Here is a 21,863-nt window from a genome sequence, read left to right as displayed (position 1 = left end):
TTTAAAAAATATGAATATGAAATGTCTTTCAATTTAATAAAATAAAAATTTTTTTTCATCATTTCCTGGTCTCTGATTCAGGGCAGCTCTCCATAAATAAGAATGGACAGGTAAGAGGAACAAGTGTTGCAAACTATATGTCAAGTGGAGAACAAGAGAAAGCTCTTTTGAAGTGTTTTGAGCAGGAAACAGCTCAGCCTTTTTAATTAGGAAGCTTACAGCTGGAGGATATGAAGAGGAGCAGACTCTCCTAGTATTTTTGTGTGTGTGTGGGAGGGGGCAGGGAAATATCTTTCAGGTGTTATTATTGAGTCATTGTATCTTGCAAGATTATATACACATATAACTAATGCCAAATAGTTACCTTTTAAAAATATGTTAATTTAAGTCTATTTTTCCTTTTTGCTACAAGAACTGTATATGTGACAAGGATAAGGGTTATGTAATGAAGCATCTTTGAAAATAATCTAAAGACATGAATACGCCCAATGCCCATCTTTTTGGATGTTGAAATGTTTATAACATTATTGCTTTTCATAGAAAGATGTTATTACTCCGCATTGTAACAGTTTCCCAAAGTCTTTCATCACTGTTGATTAAAATCATATTGCCTGTATCTTTTAGAATAAACTCATTCACTTAAAGCAACCAAAAAACACACGCTTTCCAGATTGACTGAAGAGATTCCCTGTATCAGAGATCAGACTTAGAAGTGATGTTTAAGTAATACTCAACTACAGTGCAGTGGGAGCCAGTGTTCTCTAAACTCCTTGATAATTCCTGTGTAACTGTTTTGGGTTTGTTTTGGGGTTTTTTTTCAGTGTTTTAGGTAAAATGAAATTAATGCCTCAACACTGCCAAACATCATTTGTTCCTGCTTTTTCTCTAAGTGTCAAGAGACAACCACATAAAAGTTTTATAGCTAAACATTTCAAAAAATCATTATTGGATATGTGAACCATTTAGTTTTGTGATAAACATAATTCTGCTTTCACAATAGTAGTCGATATATTGAGTCTGATTCAAATCCAATAATGAACGGAACACTTTTGAAACCCTCAAATTATTTTTGCTTTCTATCAAGTTGAACAAGATTTTTCAAATATTTGTGAGATTAGGATTTAGATTTGTTTTTAAAAAAGGAAACGGAAATCACAGTGTTTTGTTGTTATTCATATTACTCTGCTTTTATACCATCTTGTCCCAACTGCTCCTATGCAAGGATAGTTTATACTCATGGACCCTGAACAGTATAGTAATTTATACTGTATAGATCTTGTCTTTGCAATTAAAATGATTGAGCCTTAAAAAATTATGAAAATATTTGTGAAGCTGAAGTAAAAGAGTAAGAGAGACAGACAGTATAAAGATTATTTTCATTATGTATTCATCTTTCATTTGAAAGGTCATTACCAGTCAAGCTAGTAAAATATATTTTGTCATTTCCTTCATGCATTCGATAATTTATTAGCACATATTATCGGCTGTGATAGTCATTTTTTACCATTTATAGTATCTATGAAAAGAAGGCAATTTTAAATGTTTAGAATATTAATTGATTTACTTTGCTACATTACTTCATTCCAAATAAATAAAATTCTTTAAAATATATTAGGCATATTTTAAAATGTATCAAAAATCAGTTTCTTCAGAGTGATTAATTTTTTATCATACTAATATGAGGATTACAATTTTTTATTCAATTTTTGAAATTGTTCATAGATAAAATCAGATCATAAGTAAAGGTAAAGTATAGTCCTGTTTGATTTTTCTAAGTTAAGGAATTCAAAATTAATTCTGAAAAACTCTATAGCTGAATCTCAGATTTGTTTTCTGAGTAGCACACTAATAATAAAATGTATTGACAGAATTATGGCCTATCTAAATTCATATCGTTTTGGCCTTTGAAAGGTATGGTTAAAAATTCAGGCTTCAGCCTGCACAGCAGGTACTTTTATTGTAGAAATCGTGTACTTTTTAAAAAAATAAATGAGCCAGGGACTTGTGTTTTACATTTTTGCTCACAAGTGACATACCATAATTTAAGCAGGTGAAAGAATTTTATTGATTTCAAGATATAGTTTAAACATAGATTCTTACATCTGATGAAGTTTTTAATTGCTATTTTGAAGATAGGTATTGAGTCAGTAATCTCATATCAACAGATTGTTTCAATTCCTGGACAAACCAAATGCCCAGAGCGCTCAGGCACAGAACCCCCCGCCATGTTTCCGTCCGACCCCAACACGTGGGTCAGACACAGGTTTTAGACAGTGGTACGATGATCTTGGGGACCCTCTTTTCACTACATTTTTTGTTGTCTTTTTTGTCTTAAAGTTTATATCTTTTATTTTTTTTAATGGCCCATTATCATTTCTTATTCAACATTCTTGTAGAAGGCTTGGAAATTTGATCCTTATAGGAATAAACTTCCCACCTTAAAGATAAGAGTTTACACAGCTGATGGTGGAGAAGGGGCAGGCCTGCTAAATTTTTTTTTTCCCCAATACTAAGGTTCTTGTAACAGATACTTCAGGGGACATCAGCACCTCTGCCTCACTTTCATCGTAATTATTATTTAATTATCAACGTTGTCAGATTTCATGTGTTTATGAGAGGAGATACAAGACTTTTTCGACAAGGTCTCGGTGCTGCCTCTGTCTACCTGGGTATCATCCTGGGCATGTCCAAAGGCCAGGAGTGCTTCCTACATCATGGGGCTGCCAGGAGGAGGACAAACAAAGGGGAAAAAAGCGATAGAGGAGAAGTTGAGGTTTTGAAGCTTTTCACCTGCATGATTTTTCTTCTTCTGGTCATCTTTCCCTGGCAAGGTTTTGAAGGATCAACACATACTTTTTCCCCTGAAAACTCATATTAATATGATTTTTATTCCACAACATGCTCCCCGTTCCTGTCTTTTATAGTATCCCTAATCTTGATAAATCCTGAAATCTCTCTTTTCATTGATCCATAAATCATGACCTGATCATGAAGTATCCCATTGAGCTGCTGTGTGTACATCAGATGCACCCCCTATATAATCTGAAGAAATATTTATGTCACTCTCTCTCCATTGGCGGCAGAAAAAAACCCTCCTCATTTCATTTTTCATTAAAGTATCTCCTCTGTACCTCTTAGTACAATGGAGCATATGATTTAAGAACAATGAATCCTTTTACTTCTGCACAAAGATGGATATTACTTCATGCACAAGAAGGCAGTGGTGACTCATCCAGTTAAACGTATATTTAAATTCATATTCAGAGATTCTTTCGTAACCTCTTTGGCAGGTTCCAACAGCAAGTGTGGCCATTGAGGGGGCCTCTGCCCTAAACCGTGTTCGTTGGGCTCAAGCTGGCAAAGAAGTTGCCGTTGGGGACTCTGAAGGCCGTATTTGGATCTACGATGTTGGAGAGGTACATACTGTTTTGTAAGATTCTTTTTCTTGACTGGTACATCTAGTTTAAAGACCAGTGAAATTACTGACAAGACCTTTTAGGCCACAAGATCCCTCTTGAATGTGATTGTAAAATATTGTAAATATTTCATTGACTTCAGTAGGAGTATGTGATTGTAAATATTCATTGACTTCAGTAGGAGTATGGCAAAACTTCCTTAGGGGCTAGCTTGGTCTCCTGTCTGCATGTACAGGATGCTGTAGGGAATGGTCCAGGCTCTCTTCAGAGCATGTAGAATTCCCAGCTGTCCTGGGATGAGTCACGCCACTTTCCACCCATTTCATGAGAATGCAAGTTTGCCAAAGCCATCATGCTAACATTGAATGTGGAATTTATTATTCACTTTAAAAAGTCAAGTTTTAGTTGATATGTCCCACTGAAATATAAACTATTACTCTTTAATTATAACATGTAGCCAATTTAAAAGGCTGAGGTAAATTGGAATCTTGTACCATTTTTATAATATTCAAGGTTAATACATGAAATATAGACCTCTCTGGTATATCTTTTTACATGAGACAGTGTGGGGCAAAAATAGATTTACAGTTGTGAGTATGCAAAACACAGCTTATTGCTGTATTATTACTTATTAATTATATTATTTTCCAAACCTACTTTTGCCCCACCCTATTTGTAAAGTATTCTTGAACATCATGGCACACATCAATGGAAAAAACTGTATCTTTTATTTCAGTAATATCTCCTGGAATTGTTATACTCTATTTAATAACACATTATCAATCACTTGTACTGAAGCATATCTGTTTATTTTTACTCTGTAAGATAGTGTTGACAAAAACCTTCATTTCTGATGAGGTTAAAGAATTTTTTCCTTAAAGACAGAAAATACTGAACTTCCAAGGAAAACAAAATAAGAGTGTTGTGTAATGCTATTTTGGCATAATATGCAACTAACATTTGCATTCCAGGGACGGGAATGTACCACACTTGTAGACATGAACGCCTTCAATGCAGGAAGTGCTCAATGAGTGCCTAGTAGATGGGCTGAGGTGCTCACGTTGAGGAAGGTTCTCTATGGTTTCATCAATCAGCATTCTATAAATTTGGCAATCCTAGATGATTTATTCTACAGTGGAACTCTTAATGACATTATTATATACTGCTATATGGTGGAGGTGATTGTGTTGAAACAAGGTAAATGGTGTTGTTTCTGGAATTTTTAAAAATTCAGCCAGAGATAGAAGTAGAATGACTTTAGAAATAGGAGTTTTCTATTTTGGGATGTACAATTCTAAGTAAAAGAACTGGAAGAACCTCTTGGTTTTGCTGCATGTTTTCTGTTTCACTAGACACCCCCTAAACTACTCCGGATGCCACAAACTGAGTCATTCCAATAGCAACAAAGGCTTTGTTAATATTTATCCCTAGTGTTGAAGATGCAAATGATCAAGTGACCGTTGACACAGGTGGGAGTCATTGGGAAAGAGAATACCCTCCAAATCAAAAATATTGCTTGTAGTTTTACAGCAGCATGTCTTCAGTGGGTATTCTTTATATTCAGTGCATCTTTTTATTGGTCGTCATTAAAATAAGACTAAACAACAAAACAAGTACTCTTTATCAGTTCATTTACTGAAAAATTTAAAAGCTAGAAAAGAAAGGGAATGAAAACAAACAAGGTTTCTTTTTTCCTCCATCTTTCTTTCTTTCCTTTGTTTATAACAAGTGTAATAGTGGGAGAGAAATAGATGTGGAGACATGCTCGGAGATGAAATAGCAGAAAGGAGATAAAATTTAAAAACCCCTTTCTCTATCCACCTCCCTTGCTTATATGTAATGTCCTTTAACTCTTTAATCTTTAATCTTTGTAAGATTATATGCAACATTTCATCCAGAAGGCTGTAAAGCACAATAGTTTAATAACCTAATTTGTTCAAAGACAGGTCTTTTGAAAAGTCTGCATGTTGACCACAGATATTATATATAAAATATATTTTTAATAAATACACATATATTTGTGATTTTATGTATATATTATATACATATAAACATACACTATTTCTATGCAATATGAAAACAAAATATGTATACAGAATTTTCTCTGATAAAGTGCTTTTATACTCAGTGGACAGAATTACTTGAATACTATTCATTTTGGGAGTATAAATGATTTTGTACAAGTTGTTTTGGCTGATATGCGGCTGCTAAAACTTCTTGCTAGGTTGCTATCATCATTTCTAAATTGTAAAGTGTTGCTATACTCGTATTTCTATTATCGTACCAGCAGGTCAGGCTGGTTTTCATTTTTGTATTATTGCCCTTACTTTTCTAAGTGATATTACAGACTATAGAAACGTCTGCAACTATGGGCCAGTCTCGCCTATTGTCTGGAGTCTAGACAGGCTATAGAAAAATCTCTGTGACATATAATAGGCCAAACAATTTGTAGGGTTGTTTATCCCTACAAATTTGCTACCGGAGGAAAAGAAAGGATATACTATTTTATTGAGAGTAGGTGATTTTATAATCTTGTAGCCCTCTTCTGTATGACCAAAAATCAGGATAGGCTTATACATCTGCACAGTTCTCTCAGTATTGTTTGATCATATACAAAGCAATCTACAGCTCAGAAAGACTCAGACTTAAGATAATTTTGTCATAACTATAGGGTTTTTTTTTCCTTCAGTATTTTTGTAAGGTATCTACAAATTTACCCCATACTTATCTCTGGGGAAAAATACAGGGGAGGCATCTTTTTTTCTTTGCTCATCTCCATAGCCTGTTCTAAATCTCTGCAGACCAACTCTGTAGACGTTCCAGGTACTAAAAGGAAAGATGAACTGTGTAGAGCTGAGTTCAGCAGAAGCCCACTTCTAAAGGGTGGTAGACCCCTTCGGGGCCAAATAGTGCCACGTTTGTCATACCTGCCATCTCCTTCACTAGCCTAGAACTGATGAAGCACAATTGTGCTTAGGTGAGAAGGGCACCCTCCCCACAGTGCCTGCCCAGGCTTCCACGTCACCATGACTGCAGAAAGCCACAGTGCCTTCACGGCCAACTGGCCCATTTAATGTGAGGTCAAATCTAAGGCGGTTGCGTGGCTGACTAGCAGAAAGGGGTTTGAGCAGACATTGATTTAAAAAGGAAAAACATATAGAGGAAGAGAAAAAAACATGGCGTTGAGGATCATTTTGCTAGTAGACCATGCTACCATTACCTGTATTCAACATTGGCCTGGTGGTCCCCTTTAAAACCAAACCCCTTGCTAGGGTCATGCTGGCTTTCAGATGGAAAACGTTGTTTTGTGGAACCCTCTAGGAAAGAAGATGAAACACTTAGAGTACACTTTGTTGATCCATTTTTCTTGGACCTCAAACATTGAAAAGGTGTCTGCGGGAAGACATCTCACATTCCTTCTCCCGCAGCTGATTCAACTGAGAACTTTGCTGGGTCAAGGAGAAAGAAGCGGGCAGCAGGCTACCTCTTGCCCAGGTCCTGTTCCGAGAGCGAGGCTGGCTGCATGGTATATAACCTCGTGGGCCCGGTGCTTAGAGGAACCCTGAGCTTGGTTTACTGCTCTGCTGTTATTGTCTTGCAATTGTTAAGAAGATTTTTAAGAAGGCACCCCCACATTTCCCTTTTGCACTATGCCCTGCAAATTATGTAGCCAATCCTGTCCACAAGAGTATTGCTTTTAATACCACTCACGATGTAAATCAGAAATGACAAATTTTGGTCTTGACCTAGATCATTAGGAAGAAGGAGAAATCTTTAGAAATGTGGTTAAACATAGTACATGCCATATGTTCTCCTTATTACCTTTTTCTTAAGACCATTTAAAAATTTTGAATAAAAATAGCCATGACTTTGATTATAAACATCACGAGGCCAATAAAAATAGAGCTGAAACCATATTGGCTATTCTAATTCTCCCCACAACCCTATTTTGATCACACTTTTAACTGGAAATATAGTAGAGTTTGGGGAAGATCTCTGTCGTGCTTCGTGCAGTTGCATGGGGCAAGGACAGCCTTTCTCTGTCCACTCCATTGTCAAGAACTCCCTGATAGGAGACTTGTGACTAACAAAAGTCATTCAAGTGCAGGTAGATGTACCTATTGGATGAGACGGACATTCAACTGGAAGGGCACTGCTGGAAGAGACTCTGGTGTCACCAGTCATTAATAATCGTCTGCCTCACCTCCTGTCCCAGCTGAGCTGCCGCTGCAGCTGCTGCAGGAAGTCCCTGCACAGTGTCCCCATGATTGTGTTCTCCTCTATTATGTACAACTATCCTCCGTGACTTTTAAGATGATGGCAGAGAGCAGTGGCTTGAATCCAGACTTACCGATACAATTTATTATGAACTTCTGAAGGGGTAAACAGAGGGTTGTGTAGGAGCTCACTGACATCACCGGACTGAGCCTGTCCATCCTTTTTTTATTTTTTGTTGTTGTTGTTACATTGAAATGGCAAAGACATGAGTAATATCTCAAGGCCTATGACTCAGGAGGCAAAATTTAGTACAGCAGCGTTTTCAGGTAGGCCACATGATGCTTTGTTTATATAGCACACATTTTTGGTTGTTTGATTTCAGCACTGTATCTGGAAAATGTACTGTACACATTTATTTTCACAGAGAGGGGTCTATTTTCTTTACAGAACAGGTGCTTAATTCCCATTAACATAAATGGAAGTTACGTGAAATCAGCGAAAGACAGAGAAGACCCCTTGTATTATTTGGCTATAATTTTATTCTATTTGCGCACCTTAAAAGTTACTTCAAAAGACAGTGGTCGCATGTACCATTTAAATTTCCTAAGATCTAAAATAAGAAATGAGCCTAGTTCTTAAATAAATTTTGAGAATTTTTCTCTCCCATCTATGCAGTCGTCGCCTGTTTGTTTTGGAGTTGTATGATTCCATTCAATTAGTTGAAATGTGGATAAGATAACAAGTCATAAATTAACTGCAAATATAACCTGAAAATGTTGAGTGTATTTGGCTTCAGAATACACTTGTGCAGAGCAGTTAATCATGGTTGAATTTTTTTTTTAAATGATGTGTGAACACACATATTCTAAAGAATTAAACATAAAAATGACTCACTGCCATGGCTCCTTTACTGAATAGCAAGCATTTCCACGTATGTGGAGCTGATTTTAATAGCACATGGGCCAGTGAGTATAGAATTATTCACGTGTCCTGATGATTGATCGTCGGCCTATCTACCTGTCGTCCCTGCAGATGTGTTTTATTGCAAGCCCGCTGCCATTGTGAAAGCTTGGGTGCTGTCACGCAGACACGGCTGTCACGAATATCCCCTAACCACTATGTTTGCTGCTTATCTGAATTAGTTAGAATGCTGTTTGCAGCTCCAGTTTTGAAAGAAGCAGTTCTCTTCCACCTCCTATTATTTTGTTTTCCATTAACCTCTTCCAGGAAAGATTTTGTTTTCAGTTGTGAAAAACACGTAGAAGTTTCAAATCCCCACGTATATTCCCGCAGTAGTCAAATGATAAAAATTCCAAAATCATGTTCAGCTTAAAGGAGAATATGAAAATAAAATGGCGATGTAAAATCTGTCATTTGGGAGATAAATAAATCTTATCACCCTGGCTTTATTTGTTCGGTTTCCCACTCACTAATCACCTAGGAAAACGTGCATTCATCTTTACATTTTAACCCTGAACTTTGGCACATTTCAGATACCTTGTTTGATACAACTATTTGGGGGCTGGTCATTTTATACCCAACTCCGGTAAATACAATAAATTTGACACTTGTTAGTATATTAAAATATCCTTGAGAAATTCTTAAACAGGAAAAATGCAGGTGAACATGAGAGATCAAATGTAACTGTTGAAAACATAAAGCATGATTTAATTGTTCATTTAAATATATTTTAAAGCCGAAATGAAAACTTAGAATGAAAAGTTTATTGGGAGTCCCAGGAGGAAAAATGACCTACGTAATACAGTTCAGAATGATGATCAAGGTGTAAGGTACAAGGACCGCTACAAAAGGCCTCGCATAGTTTTCCTAGCCAGCTAGAATAATAATAAAAGAGATTTGATGAGCCATTTCTCTTGCACTTTAAATAGCACTTTGCTATAGCAGCATCTGAGAAACTGGAAGTGCCGGGAGTTAAAAAGGATTTGAGTGACACAAAATAAATACAATATGTTTATGGTTTTAAGTGGATTACACTTAAGCAATAATTGTTTGCTTTGTGGAACTGCGTCGAGTTTTCCAGTAGGACCAGGCCTTCATCAATTTTCCATGAGAAGTTTGTGCCCTAAATATAAATAGAATATAAATACCACCCCCCTCCCATGGGGAAGGCGGTGTACAGAACACAAAATATGAAGTTCAACAGAGATGTTGTGGTTAATTCAAGTAAAGGTTCCTTAATGAAAAAGACCTGCATTGAAATCAGTCAATTTAATTAGTGCATGTTAGGAAGGCCACTCTCCCCTGCTGCTGACAAACCCAGTAGCACAGCGAAGCTCGGGCAGCCTCCACAAGCAGCGGAGCTGGGCTCCCCTTACTGAAGTCCAGTTATAGTTGCCCCAGACACTTGTGTTTCTCATTACGTGAGTGTGGCCATAAGTTGCAAGATGCTTGGAGGTCTTTGCTGTACCAGTTTATTCTTCTGTGAAGAAGTAGTGTTCTTCCTTTAGCCGATAAGAAGCACTGCTTTTGGCGTGCTCTACGTGGAAAAGAAGACTTTGGCATAAACTCTCCCATGATACCGAACACCTAGATGAAAACCAAAATGCACACACTTAGCTCTGCTGATAATACCTAGATATTTGATGGCTGAGAAACGAAACATTGGAATTCTCAACTGCATTTTACAGTTTTGCCTGAATTTTTATTGTCATGGCCCCAACACTATGCAGTTAAGTTAAAAAGCACAATGGCATATTTGTATGGGCAGATCTGGGGTGCTAAAAATATAATTATTTAAAATAATCTACTTTGGAATAATGTATTAATTCATTTCCTTGTCATGATAAATTATAAGTATTTGAAATAAAAATAATTAGGTTAAAATGTATGATTGTAATTTTAGCATTAACTTGATTTCTTCTAGGAAAAGTGATTAATTTAAAAAAGAAAAGAAAAAGCACTATTCCAATTAATGTTATAATTATTCATCTTATAGTGAATGTAGTAGCAGTGGCTTTCATTTGGATAATTATATATGTAAAAGACTATGATTAAACTGATTATTATATAAATAGTGTGCTTATTCAGGTAGAATTAGTTTATAAAAATAGATTTATAGGATTAATATTTTTTCAAGCCACTTTTTTTCTTAATTGATAGGAAAATACTTAGGTTTCTATGTATTATGGAGTAGTTCATTCAATGAAAATAAAACCCTAATATTTAATTTTATAAAAACCAAATTAATGTTTGTGTAGTAATTTGCAATATTCAATGAAATTCATATATTCCCATCTTGGTGGCAAATGGCCTATGAATATAAACCTTCTGAAACAAGTGCCAGTTTGTATAATTAATCGTCTTTTATGATTCTTCTGTGGTTTCAAACTGTCATCTTCAATAGCAGTTTGGATTTTGAAGCAGTCGCTAATTATAGTGTTAATTTTTTTTATGGCTGACAAAATTGTGTTTAGTTTTAGAATTTCAAAACTGTTAAATTTTATCTTGAAAAATTGCTGCCTAGAACAGTAGCCTCAAATCATAACTTAGACTAACCGAGCACGAAGCTGCTTCAGTCATGTGAGAGTCTAGATTAACAGTGACCTGGATAGAAATGGAGTTGTTTGTTCCTCCCATGAGTGTATGTGCTGCTGATGTATCCAAAATACAACAAGAAATCCAGTATCTGCTTAGGCATGTGTATGTGTAAATATTTATATACCATATAGGTTGGAAGTGAATGAATCATTGTATACTAATTTCGAGGGAAGGTATGCATGAGTTTTTGAGAATGTCAGATATCAGAAAATCTTTTACATTTTGAAGCATGAATTATTTATCATTTTGAGAGTCTCAAAGCTGAACATTATAGAAGGAATTTTTCACTCTTACTCTTTTAGCTGGCAAATAAAACTGATCAGTAGTTCATTCCCAAAGATCTGTCTCCTTATGGACAACCAACAGTTTCTCAACATGTAGATGAAATCTTTTATGTTTCTTTGTCTTAGCATTAAGGACCCTGAGGTAAATACACACACACACACACACACACACACATATTTTAGAATAATATATATATATATATTATCCTGAAAACTAGCCACCCTTTTGATTTAGGGGGACAAAATCACTTTGGTAGATTTCCTTTGGTTAATCACTTTCCTCAGTAGTTTCTAATCTTTAGAGTTTAGAGACATACACAAAGTAGATACTTAAACAATTGTCTAATTCAATAGGACATCCTGGTCTAGCACAGTGCCTGGCACCTAACAGGCAGTCAATAAATATTTGGGCGAATGAAAGTTTTACATGTGAAAGTTGAAGGTTAAGGGAAAGCATTCAGAACGCAGCCTCCAAGTTGGCTATAAATTAATGGACAGGAAAAAATAATCCACTTAACTGTATTTGCACAGAAAAAGACATTTAGAAAATACATTTAGAAAAGATTGTTTGTCTTTCCTTCCAATTTTTATCCCGGTCCCTCTCCCCTCAGTGCTTGTAAAAGTGAGCAATTGGCCACTAGTGTAATGCAAGCCTAACAGTTGATTGAAATAGTTATCAAACCACTGGAAAAATGCTTCCTTTTCATTGTGCTTTTTTTGGACACTATAGATATGGTAAATCATGGACTACATTATAAAAATACCTCTTTTATGCCCAAACATTCAGTAGGAGGAAATGACATTTCTTTTATTACCTTGGTAAATGTTTTTAAGGTGTTTAACAATAAGCCTTCTCTTTGTCAAAACTGCTTAGATGCAGTGGTTGCTAGGAATTTACTAGAAAACCTATAGTTAATAATATCAGGAAGAGAAGGGATATATGTTTAGTCAGCTAACATGACAGATCAGCTCGAGTAGCACATGCTTTTTCGTTTCCCTGTCATTTTCTTGATCTTTTATGTTATGGAAAAAGACTGGTAATTGAAGTTTAAAAAGTTTATTTTCCATTATTGCCTATCAGCCAGAATTTTCAGCATTTCCCCCATCTTTTGGAGAGAGAAATAGATTGTTCCAAATAACAGGAAAAAAAAAATAATGCTTAAGAGATTCCCAAAGAAAGGAGGATGATAAAGATTTTAATACAAACGTGAACAAAGTCATCTTAGTGAATTAACTCTTTCTTCTTCAGCTGTGTGATTTTTTTCTCCCTTCACAGGTAAAAACTTTTGAATTTTGTCATGCTTCTTGTAATGATGAATTTTAACATGAAGAATATTTTTAAGAACTTGTTTTTTTAAGTATACTGTTTAAAAATTATTTATTTCCTTTGATGTTTGCTGGTTTATTGAAAATGATATAGACCCATATTTGTTACTATTTACTTTTGACTTTTATGTCCTACCTTTATTTCTTTCCTTAATTGAGTGGTAATGGATTTTTTAAAAGTGTTGTTCTAACAAACATGCTATAAAAGTTAACCACTCATTTAAAAATACAAGGAAGAGATCTTAGGCAGAGAGATCTCAAGCTTCATGGGTGGGTGAGGTTTTCCCTCGAAGGGGTTTTCAGATAAAAGAAATTCTTTTTTAACCAAATACAGTCAGATATCATCAGACTACTATAGGTTAGCATGCCGCTAAATTTCACAGAAATTTTAACCACTGACTAGTTAATAGCAGATGCTACAGAATGGAGATTAACGTAACTTCTACTTTCTGGACTTCTCTAAACTGCAGTAAATACTAAGTTACCGCACAGTATATCTTTTTGTGGTAGAAAACTGCAGTATATTTACGCCCTCTGTGTACTGCATTCTAGCTTGGAATTTTGGTCCGTGGTTTTATCCATTGTTACCAGTGATGCTAGACTCTCCCAGGAGTTAAATACAGTGGAGCTGTATTTATGTGAGGCAAGTATGCTTGGTCGTTCCAGCGGCTATTTCATTGCTTATTACCTCCCACTTTGCTTCCATCTGTGTGTGTGGCAAAGGGAATTGCCCTAAAAAGTATAGGCTTCCTCTGAACACAAACGTGTATTTGTATACCAGTAACTCCACAGTCTACTGAATTGGGGTGCCATTAATAATTGTACTTTTAAAAAAGCTTTTAGAGCTTAAGGGGGTTTAGCGGTGGTTCTGTAGAAACCCACGTTTGCTTTCTTGGTTTCTGTAAATGCACTAACAAAAAAAATCATTGCATATTAAAGTGAGAAGGTAATTTGTAAGATATCTTTCTTACAGAAAACTTTAATATTTAGGTTACTACAGGGGATGAATTATTGTGTGTCTGCTCAGAATCAATGGTTAACATAATCGTCCCAGGCATTTTTTAATGACTCCATTTAATTGAAAGATTACAAAGATGCTGATGAAACATACACCCATGGAATATTTATCCTGAAGCCTAGAGTCCTACTCACTTTGATTTGTTTTTCATGCGTAATATATCTGAGAAACCAAATTGAAATTATGGGATACTATTCTGTCTTAATTATCAAAAACATTTTTTTAATTAACCTACTTTGATACTAAGCAATGCCTGAGATGGATATTTTTACCATAAAAAATGCAGTATTGGGCGGGTAGGAGTGACTGCAGATAAGGCAGCTATTTAAAATCAGCTGTTAGGTACATAAACCCTTTAAAATTACTCACAAATGAGGGAGGCCTGACTGAGGACTGTTCTGAATGGTTAGCCATGTGCTTATAAAAAGAGACACATGAATGATATTTGTGTGTGTAACCCTGATTATAAAAAGTCATTTGATTTTTATAACAGCAAGTTCAGGGGTTACAAAGTCTTATGACTTGCGCTAAAAATGTAGATTCCCACTGTAGAAAGTGCTGTAACAAAGGAAAGACAAGATAAAGCTGTGTGAGTCATGTTTGAAAAATAAAAAGAATATACATATGTATATGTGTACATATGCACACATTTATAAAGAATAATAACACTTTAAATTTGATTTTTTAAATGAGCAATTAAAAATAGTGTGACAATTTTTTTTGTGATCTGAAGGAACCCTTTTCCCACACTAAGCTCATGAAACTTAGCTATTACTAAAAGTGTGACTATTTAGAAAATGGTTTATGTGAGTTTTTAAGAAAAAAAAAGTTATAAAATATAAGAAATACTTCTAAAAATGCAGCCTTATATAGGTGAAAAGGAGGAAATGAATACATAAATGAAAAGAGGGAAGTAAGCAAAAGAAAAAGAAAATGGAGGAGAGGGGACTAAGCATTAAGAAGGAAAACTATCATTTACGTAGGGTATATAATGTGCCAAGTACTATGCAAAGCTCTTTTTTTTTTTTTGCCACATTTAATATTTACAACAGATCTAGGAAATGGGTCTCAATTTTTTCCCCCGCAAATGAGGAAGTGAAGATCAAAGATATTAAAACAAATTTCCTAAGGACACACAAAAACTAAGTGGCAGAGCTGGGAAAGACACATGATCTGACGGGTATCTGAGGTGGTAAAGTCAACCCTCGCTCCATTCTCCAGTCTAGTTATTCTGCCATCCATGTCTCCCTTGAAGTGCACAAGAAGCTCAGACAAGAGCCCCAGTGGTTAGACTGAGGAGTTATTTGAGGACAGGGTCGGGTAGGGTCCCGAGGAATCTTCTAGTCCACTCAGACAGGGCAGAGGGGACAGATTCATGACAGCCTCAGAAGAAGTAGGGAGTGGGGGACTACACTGATTGATTTTCATTAATTTTTCCACAACTTTTGCACTTCTGCTTTTTATTAAGATGATCTTTCATCTCTCAAGAATCTTAGAACATTAAAAATAATCTTTAGAATCTTTTTAGCAGGTGATTCAAAACACAACACCTGCCTGCCTGACCTTTTGCACTAGTAGGCAGCATTGCTTAAAAGGGTTGAGGCTCTCTGCTTGCCACACACAACTAGAATAATGTGTGCAAGTTCTGTTTTTTTAGCAAATCATTCAGCATCCTGTCCCTCTGCTTCCTTCTCAGTGAAGAGGGGTCCATACCCACTTCCTTAGCATCCTCACGTGGCAAACATCAGAATTAATCCTTAAAGAAAACAAAACCCAACCACTGAAATGTTGCAGAATTGGTAACACTCACTTTCATATCATTTTAAAGAATGTGTTCGATCTGAGTGACAGTATAAAGAAGAAGAATGTATGACTATTCTGTGGCATTTTCTTCACTAGATTACCGTTCTTGTCCTCTCCGCGTCTCTCTTGATAAATGGGCCAGGCACCATCACCCGCGTTTCACAATTGAGGCAATGAGAGGTTAAGCACCCTGCCATTGCAGTGACCCACATGAGAGCAGGACGTAAGTCTCCTGTTCAGATCTGAGGTTCATTTTACCTCCTCCTCATGGTCAAATTGCTACCTCAGAAACTACCTTTTTGATCCTGGCTGTAAAAATAGTGTTATATCTATAAAAGTTGGTCACTCTTATAGCTAAGATTTTGTTATCTCAGGTATTGAGGCCCTGAGTGTTTTGGAATAAATATGCTTTATGGATTTAGTAAAATTTTAGAAAACAGTCACCTGACATGGGGGTGGGAGCGGGGTGAGTCGGCCGTGGATGAAGCAGAGGGAAATTCTGAGTCATCCCTGACCTTGAATGTGGACTTTTGCCAGTGAATCTGAAGGAGGAAAACATTTCCAGATCCACTTTGATTCACTACAATGCTGGACAATTTTTATGAGTCCTTCCTTATGGTATAACTATGGGCTATTTTCTTCATGGTGCTTCCAGTAGATTTTTTAATTGATTGAAGTTAATCATCACCATTAGAAACTTGTGAATATGTTTCCTATCACAAATGTAAATTCTTTGGAAATTATTTTAAACTATTGTTTTCAGGGGTGGAAAAACCCCAGTGTGATAATCTAGATTTAGCCTTTAATGCTTTGATAGAAACTTAAAGAGATGCTGAAGCCATTTCATTAACATGCCATTTGCTTCCCACTACGTGCTGGACATACAGCACATACCAGGAAATACTGTGGTTGTCACTGTAACAAGGTGACTTTTAGGCTCTTCGTATTTTGAATGTTAGTGAAGTTTAAAGAAAAACCTATGCCAGTATTCACACATTTTGACCTTAGAAAACAGGATAAATTAATTTTCATTGGTATTTCATAGTCATATCATATGGCAAAATGATTCACTGCTGTATCTTCAGTTCTTAACATAGTGCCTGGCATATAGTTGGTACTCAGTCCAGGGTGATGAATTTGATTTGTATGCTAGTTAAAAGAACATGAGAGCAGAATTTTTCTTTAGCTTAAACATAAGCAAAGGTTTTGTTTATTCTACTTAATAATTGAGGTATTATTGGATTAAAAGTCTCCTAGAGAAAGTCTCAAATGCATTTATGCTCGTGAGACTTCTTTCTAGCAGCTTCTAATCAGAGAGAAACAGGTGAGAAGGGCCAGGAACTGCCAAGGGTAAGAAGGACAGAGCTGTTCAAACAGAGGCTGTTCCAACCAGATTTGGAGAGTGTAGAGTGGTTTTGTTTGTTAGGACACCTGGTTGGTCTTACCTACGAGGAATTCAAATGCCAAAAATTATTAACTTTAGGTGTGGAAACAGCCTGTGAATACACATTTACACATTCAAGCTGAGATTATACATAAAATGTTTCCTGATGATATTTAATTCTAAAAATGGGGCAATCTGCAGTTCACCTTCTAAATCTAACGGTACAATCAATCATCTTGGGTTATTTTTATAGTCAACTAGATGAAAAGGTATAGTAGGATAAGGTAGGTCAATCTAAGTTTCTGGAAGCATCTGTGTTTTTATCAGGTTCAACTCTAGAATTTTTTTTTTTGAACCAAAGCAAACTAACATTTCTATGTTATTTATGATATTCTAAAGAGGAAAATACTTGACAGAACAGTGTTTTGATAAAACAAACTTCTAATATTTTTCCAAATTAAATGAAATTTCACAAATCAAAAAGAGGACAAAATGTGTTAGGATACTGTGAAACCTTTTGTAAGGGATAATCTATATTTTTAAGGACAAGTGTTGGTATTATAGTACCATTATTCCCAACCCCTCATGGAGAAGGTTCAATGAGGTTCCATTGTAGAGTATTTTTATTCATTTATCTGAAACATTTAAATTTAATAAAATTTATTTTTGAAAAGTTAGATGTGCAACTTTATATGTCATTAATGATACTCAATTTTGACCTAAACTGTATCTGGGCCCATATTCAAACTTTAATGTTTCATAATCTTTATTAGTGCCATTTCTTAATAGTTTTGCCATTACTGCTACGTGAAACTATGTAAATGTATCTACATGTTTTCTTACTTTAGTGTATAGATTCTAGATATTGATATCAATAAGACATTACATATGGCATAATATGTAAACTTACATTTGTGCCTGTTTAACCAGTAACATAGTGTCATGTTTAGGAGCCAAATTCCCAGAGTATATTGATCTTTATGAACAATATTCTATGTATTATTAGTGAGACCTGCTTTTTTTTCAATATATAAAGTTATACAAAATTATGAGGTGCTTTAGCTTTAGCTTCTTATATGAGAAAAAGTTATAAATACATTATCATGATTAGCTTTTTGTCTCTTGGGCTTTTTTGTTTTGTAAGGTTTTTTTAAAAAAAAAGAATTTGGTCAAGATTTGGAGGAGAGAAAAGAAATAGTAGGCCTATTCTCTCATATAAATAATATACCAACCTTTCCTACCTTTGCTTTTTGTTAGCTCTTCTGTATTGTTTATTTTCAGAGCTTCATTTCCCTACTGTAGTATTAGGAAAAGAGCTCAAAGTAGGAAAATAGACTGTGAACTTATGTCATTGCCTAAGAACAAATTTGGATTCACTTCAATAGCCGGGGAAGTATTTAACCATTTAAAAATGCATTCATATGGCTAAATAAGAATTCTTATTGGTACAGCATTTCTTGAAATAAATAGAACTTACTCCCCACATCTGTATATCATTTCCAGAATTATATTTTTGAAACATTTAACCTTAGCAGTAGAATACTAATTGAAGGACATAGTTTGTATAATAAGGGTGTCACTCTCCAATAAGTTGTCTTGGACAGATACTATCTGAGAGTATCATCCCCTATTATAAAAATTTAAAGTTTTAACTGTTTGGTTCTATATAATGGGAAGTTTTTCAGCTGTGGAAGTGATCTCAAAGCTTAGATTTATTTGTTTTCTTGTTTTTTTAAAAATGTATATTCATTGGGATGCATGTGTGTTATTAATATTTATAGAAAGTGTAGATAACACACATAACACTAGTACTTATAGAGAGGGATTATATTATTTTATAGGTTAATGCTCCAAAAAAATGGCTCTATACTCTAAATCAGTTTCATTCTACATGAAACCCATTGAGACTTCTACTTGATCCTGATTCTCCTCTTCAAATAATTCTCTTTTCTACTCAAAGCACTTGCCTGGTATCTTTAAGCAATTCATTTTTGGATGCTGTGTAGAAAAATTGGTATCCTTTAAATCAGCTAACAAAAATGTATACATGCAGTTCATATTGGGTAGGAGTAATTTTCTCTTCACAGAATTGTACATAGAAGATGCTCTTTAGAAAATTTTATAAATCCCCCTTTTTTGGTGAGCCATTATAGCATACTAATACTGACCTTGGCTTTGATGTTGCTAGCTTTTCAACCTTGATAAGATGAATTTTCTGTTTTTTGATTCCTTCTTCTGCAAAATAAAACACTAATATTGCCCTATATAAGAGTGTTGTGAGGAATGAATTAGTACATGTGAAGTACTTAGAAAAGAACTCTTGGTAAATTTTAGCTATTACTGTTATTCATAAGTATATTGTTTCATAGTAGTAAGATTTCTTTGTATATGTAGCTACACTTTGGTCATGCATATTGGCATATTAGCAACACTTTTAAAAGGAGGATCAATAGCTTTGACTTAGAAAGACAATGTCACAGTTATTTCAAAATCCTAGTCAATACGGTAGTTTTATTTACTGTGTTCACAGTAAGCCTGGTTTGTGTATGAATTTTCATTACCGAAGGTGCTTTAAACATGGCTACTATACATAATAGTACAGGTTACACAAGTTTCTAAAGTTCTAAAAATTCCACGAGTGATTTTGCATCTGACAGTGACAGTATTCCCTTATGTTGTCAGTTTCAGAGCAGCACTTCAGGGATCTAACTGATTCAAGAAAGAAGTCTATGCGGTTTCCTTTACATTCCAAGGGAAACATCAGCTTCAGGAGGAACAGGCATGCTGGGCTGCAGGGCTTTCAGACATAAAAGACATCTCGTTCACCATTTCCCATTAATTTGCTTTGTAGCTTGCAGTTCCCCACAATGATGAATGGACACGTTTTGCCAGGACCCTGGTGGAGATCCGCGCTAACAGAGCTGACAGCGAGGAGGAAGGCACCGTGGAGTTGTCTGCCTAGTGGGAGTGAGCCTCCCCTCCCCAGCCCCACCTTCGCCTTCTAGAGCTCAGCGTCTGCGGCCATCACTTCCACTGTGTTCAGTGTGCAGTATCAGTATTTCCATGACATTTTGGGTGCCATATTGTGCCAGCTTTGCCCCAAGTATTCTGAATGTATCCTACCCAGCTCTCCACTAACCTGAAATTCACCAGACCATTTCTATCTTTGTATTTCTGTCTCAAAAATAAGGGTGGGGGGACCTTTACGGGTTTAGTTGTTGCCTTTTAACTACTTAGTAGCTGTATTTAATAGCTGGAAACCTCTGGTTAAATTTGTGCTTACATGCACTTCTGGCATAGTCCTATTAAATCCATATGAAGCCAGATATGATTAGGTGCAGATGTGGTGTGCTTCACGATATGGTGCGGGGCCAAAGACTTGAGACGTGGTGTTTCACATGGTGACTCACATTATGAATGGATTTACTAGAAGAACATTGCTGCTCCTTATTTATTGTGGTGTGCTGCATGGAACATATTTATTTGAAAGCATTAAAATAAACGATCCTAGAGCATGTGCATAATGAGAGGACTGTATTGTCTCCGCTGCTGTTGAGGTTACATTAAGTTCCAAATAACAATTACAGTACGCCCGTTCCACTGAGGACCTGAAGTATTTAGAGATTTGCTGCAGTGAACAAAATGAATTTTAATGCCTATTATTTCTAGGTACTTTAACAATATTTCAAATATATTTGACCATTGATACTTTTCATTCAAGCTAATACAGTCTGACAAAAGTCTGTGGTTCCTGAATATGACACCAGAATTGCCAATAAAATGTTCCAAACCAGGTCTGCATCAGTGTGGGGAAGTCCTTCGCGTGGGGAAAAAAGCCTGATTGGAATTCTGCTGTGACGAGGGAGTGAGGGCCATGTCTCAGGGCCCTGTGAAAGGCTGGTAATGAATTACAGGCAGCCAACCTGGCTGGACCGAAACCAAGACTGGTTTGATTTTTATGAGGAAACGTGTGTGGTTTGTTGGAAGGCTCTCCCTTATCTCCTTCACCAGAGCAACACTTGCCCAAAAACTATCTCAAAGGTTGGAGTAAGAAAAACAGGTTAAGATGCACAAGTACCAAATGTGCTACACATTTCATTTTTTTTATTCATACCAAAAAAAATGTGTATTACTGTTGGACTAGGAAATATGTCTTTAAACAACTCTAATGAAAATTTTTTTCAAAAAAGTCATTTTATGCCTCAAGAGAATTAAAATAAATAGTGGTTGAGTCATGAAAACATTTGAAAACAGGCTTTTAGCTTTTTAGGAAGAGCATTTCCATGGTCCTTTCTTGGTGAGGATTCCTTGAACTATGAAATTTTTTAAATTTTTAAAATAATGATATAATATTCTCCCACTGCCGCATCGTATATAGATAGTAGAACTCTTTTAAACAGTAAATAAAATTTTAAATTAAATAGAGTGTCTTAAATAGGTTTAAAAGCAATTTAATAAAAAAATACTGGGGAAAAAGTTTCTCAAGCATACACTAGCGGACCAAGGAAAATCAGTAACCCATGAGTTGCTATTACAGACCAAACTAAATAATTTAATGAATGAGGGATGAAAACTGCAAAGGCCAGAGTCACTGGCGGTAATGACGAGGTTGCATATGTTCCATGGTATGGGAAGTGTCAATGGTGGGAAAAGATGTGGTATGGAGTTTATGGCAAGCCCCAGGAGAGCAATGACAACAGTGGCCCCCGGGTTTCTGGAGGAAGGCTGCACCACCTGAAGCAAAGGATTATGTGACTTTTGATTTTGAGAAAGAGTTTCTGGTGTGTTCTTGGGTCCTAGTAGAAACACAGCTTTTCACCACAGAGTATAAAGATACCAGACATCCAAACAGCCCA

The 21,863-nt window shown here is 35.7% G+C and overlaps 1 protein-coding gene across 6 annotated transcripts in view; it reads left to right on the top strand.

The window, feature by feature from the left end:
* DYNC1I1 (dynein cytoplasmic 1 intermediate chain 1) overlaps positions 1-20,857 on the top strand; it is a 297,318-nt gene extending 276,461 nt beyond the window's left edge. For 5 of the 6 annotated variants that reach the window (XM_054564271.1, XM_054564269.1, XM_054564270.1 and 2 more), the window contains 2 exons: positions 3,291-3,416; positions 19,859-20,857. In XM_054564271.1, the coding sequence (XP_054420246.1) occupies positions 3,291-3,416; positions 19,859-19,969 (237 nt within the window). In that variant the 3' untranslated portion in view covers positions 19,970-20,857. The remainder of the gene's footprint in view (positions 1-3,290; positions 3,417-19,858) is intronic. The other variant, XM_054564274.1, reaches the window with a different exon arrangement.
* The last annotated feature ends 1,006 nt before the right edge of the window (positions 20,858-21,863 follow it).

This window comes from Pteronotus mesoamericanus, unplaced genomic scaffold (genome assembly GCF_021234165.1).
Source record: "Pteronotus mesoamericanus isolate MK-2021 breed Mesoamerican mustached bat unplaced genomic scaffold, CSHL_Meso_final scaffold_85, whole genome shotgun sequence".
In the NCBI taxonomy this organism is placed as follows: Eukaryota; Metazoa; Chordata; class Mammalia; order Chiroptera; family Mormoopidae; genus Pteronotus; species Pteronotus mesoamericanus.
Note: the sequence above shows the minus strand (reverse complement) of the source record. Positions and strands in the feature narration are given on the sequence as shown.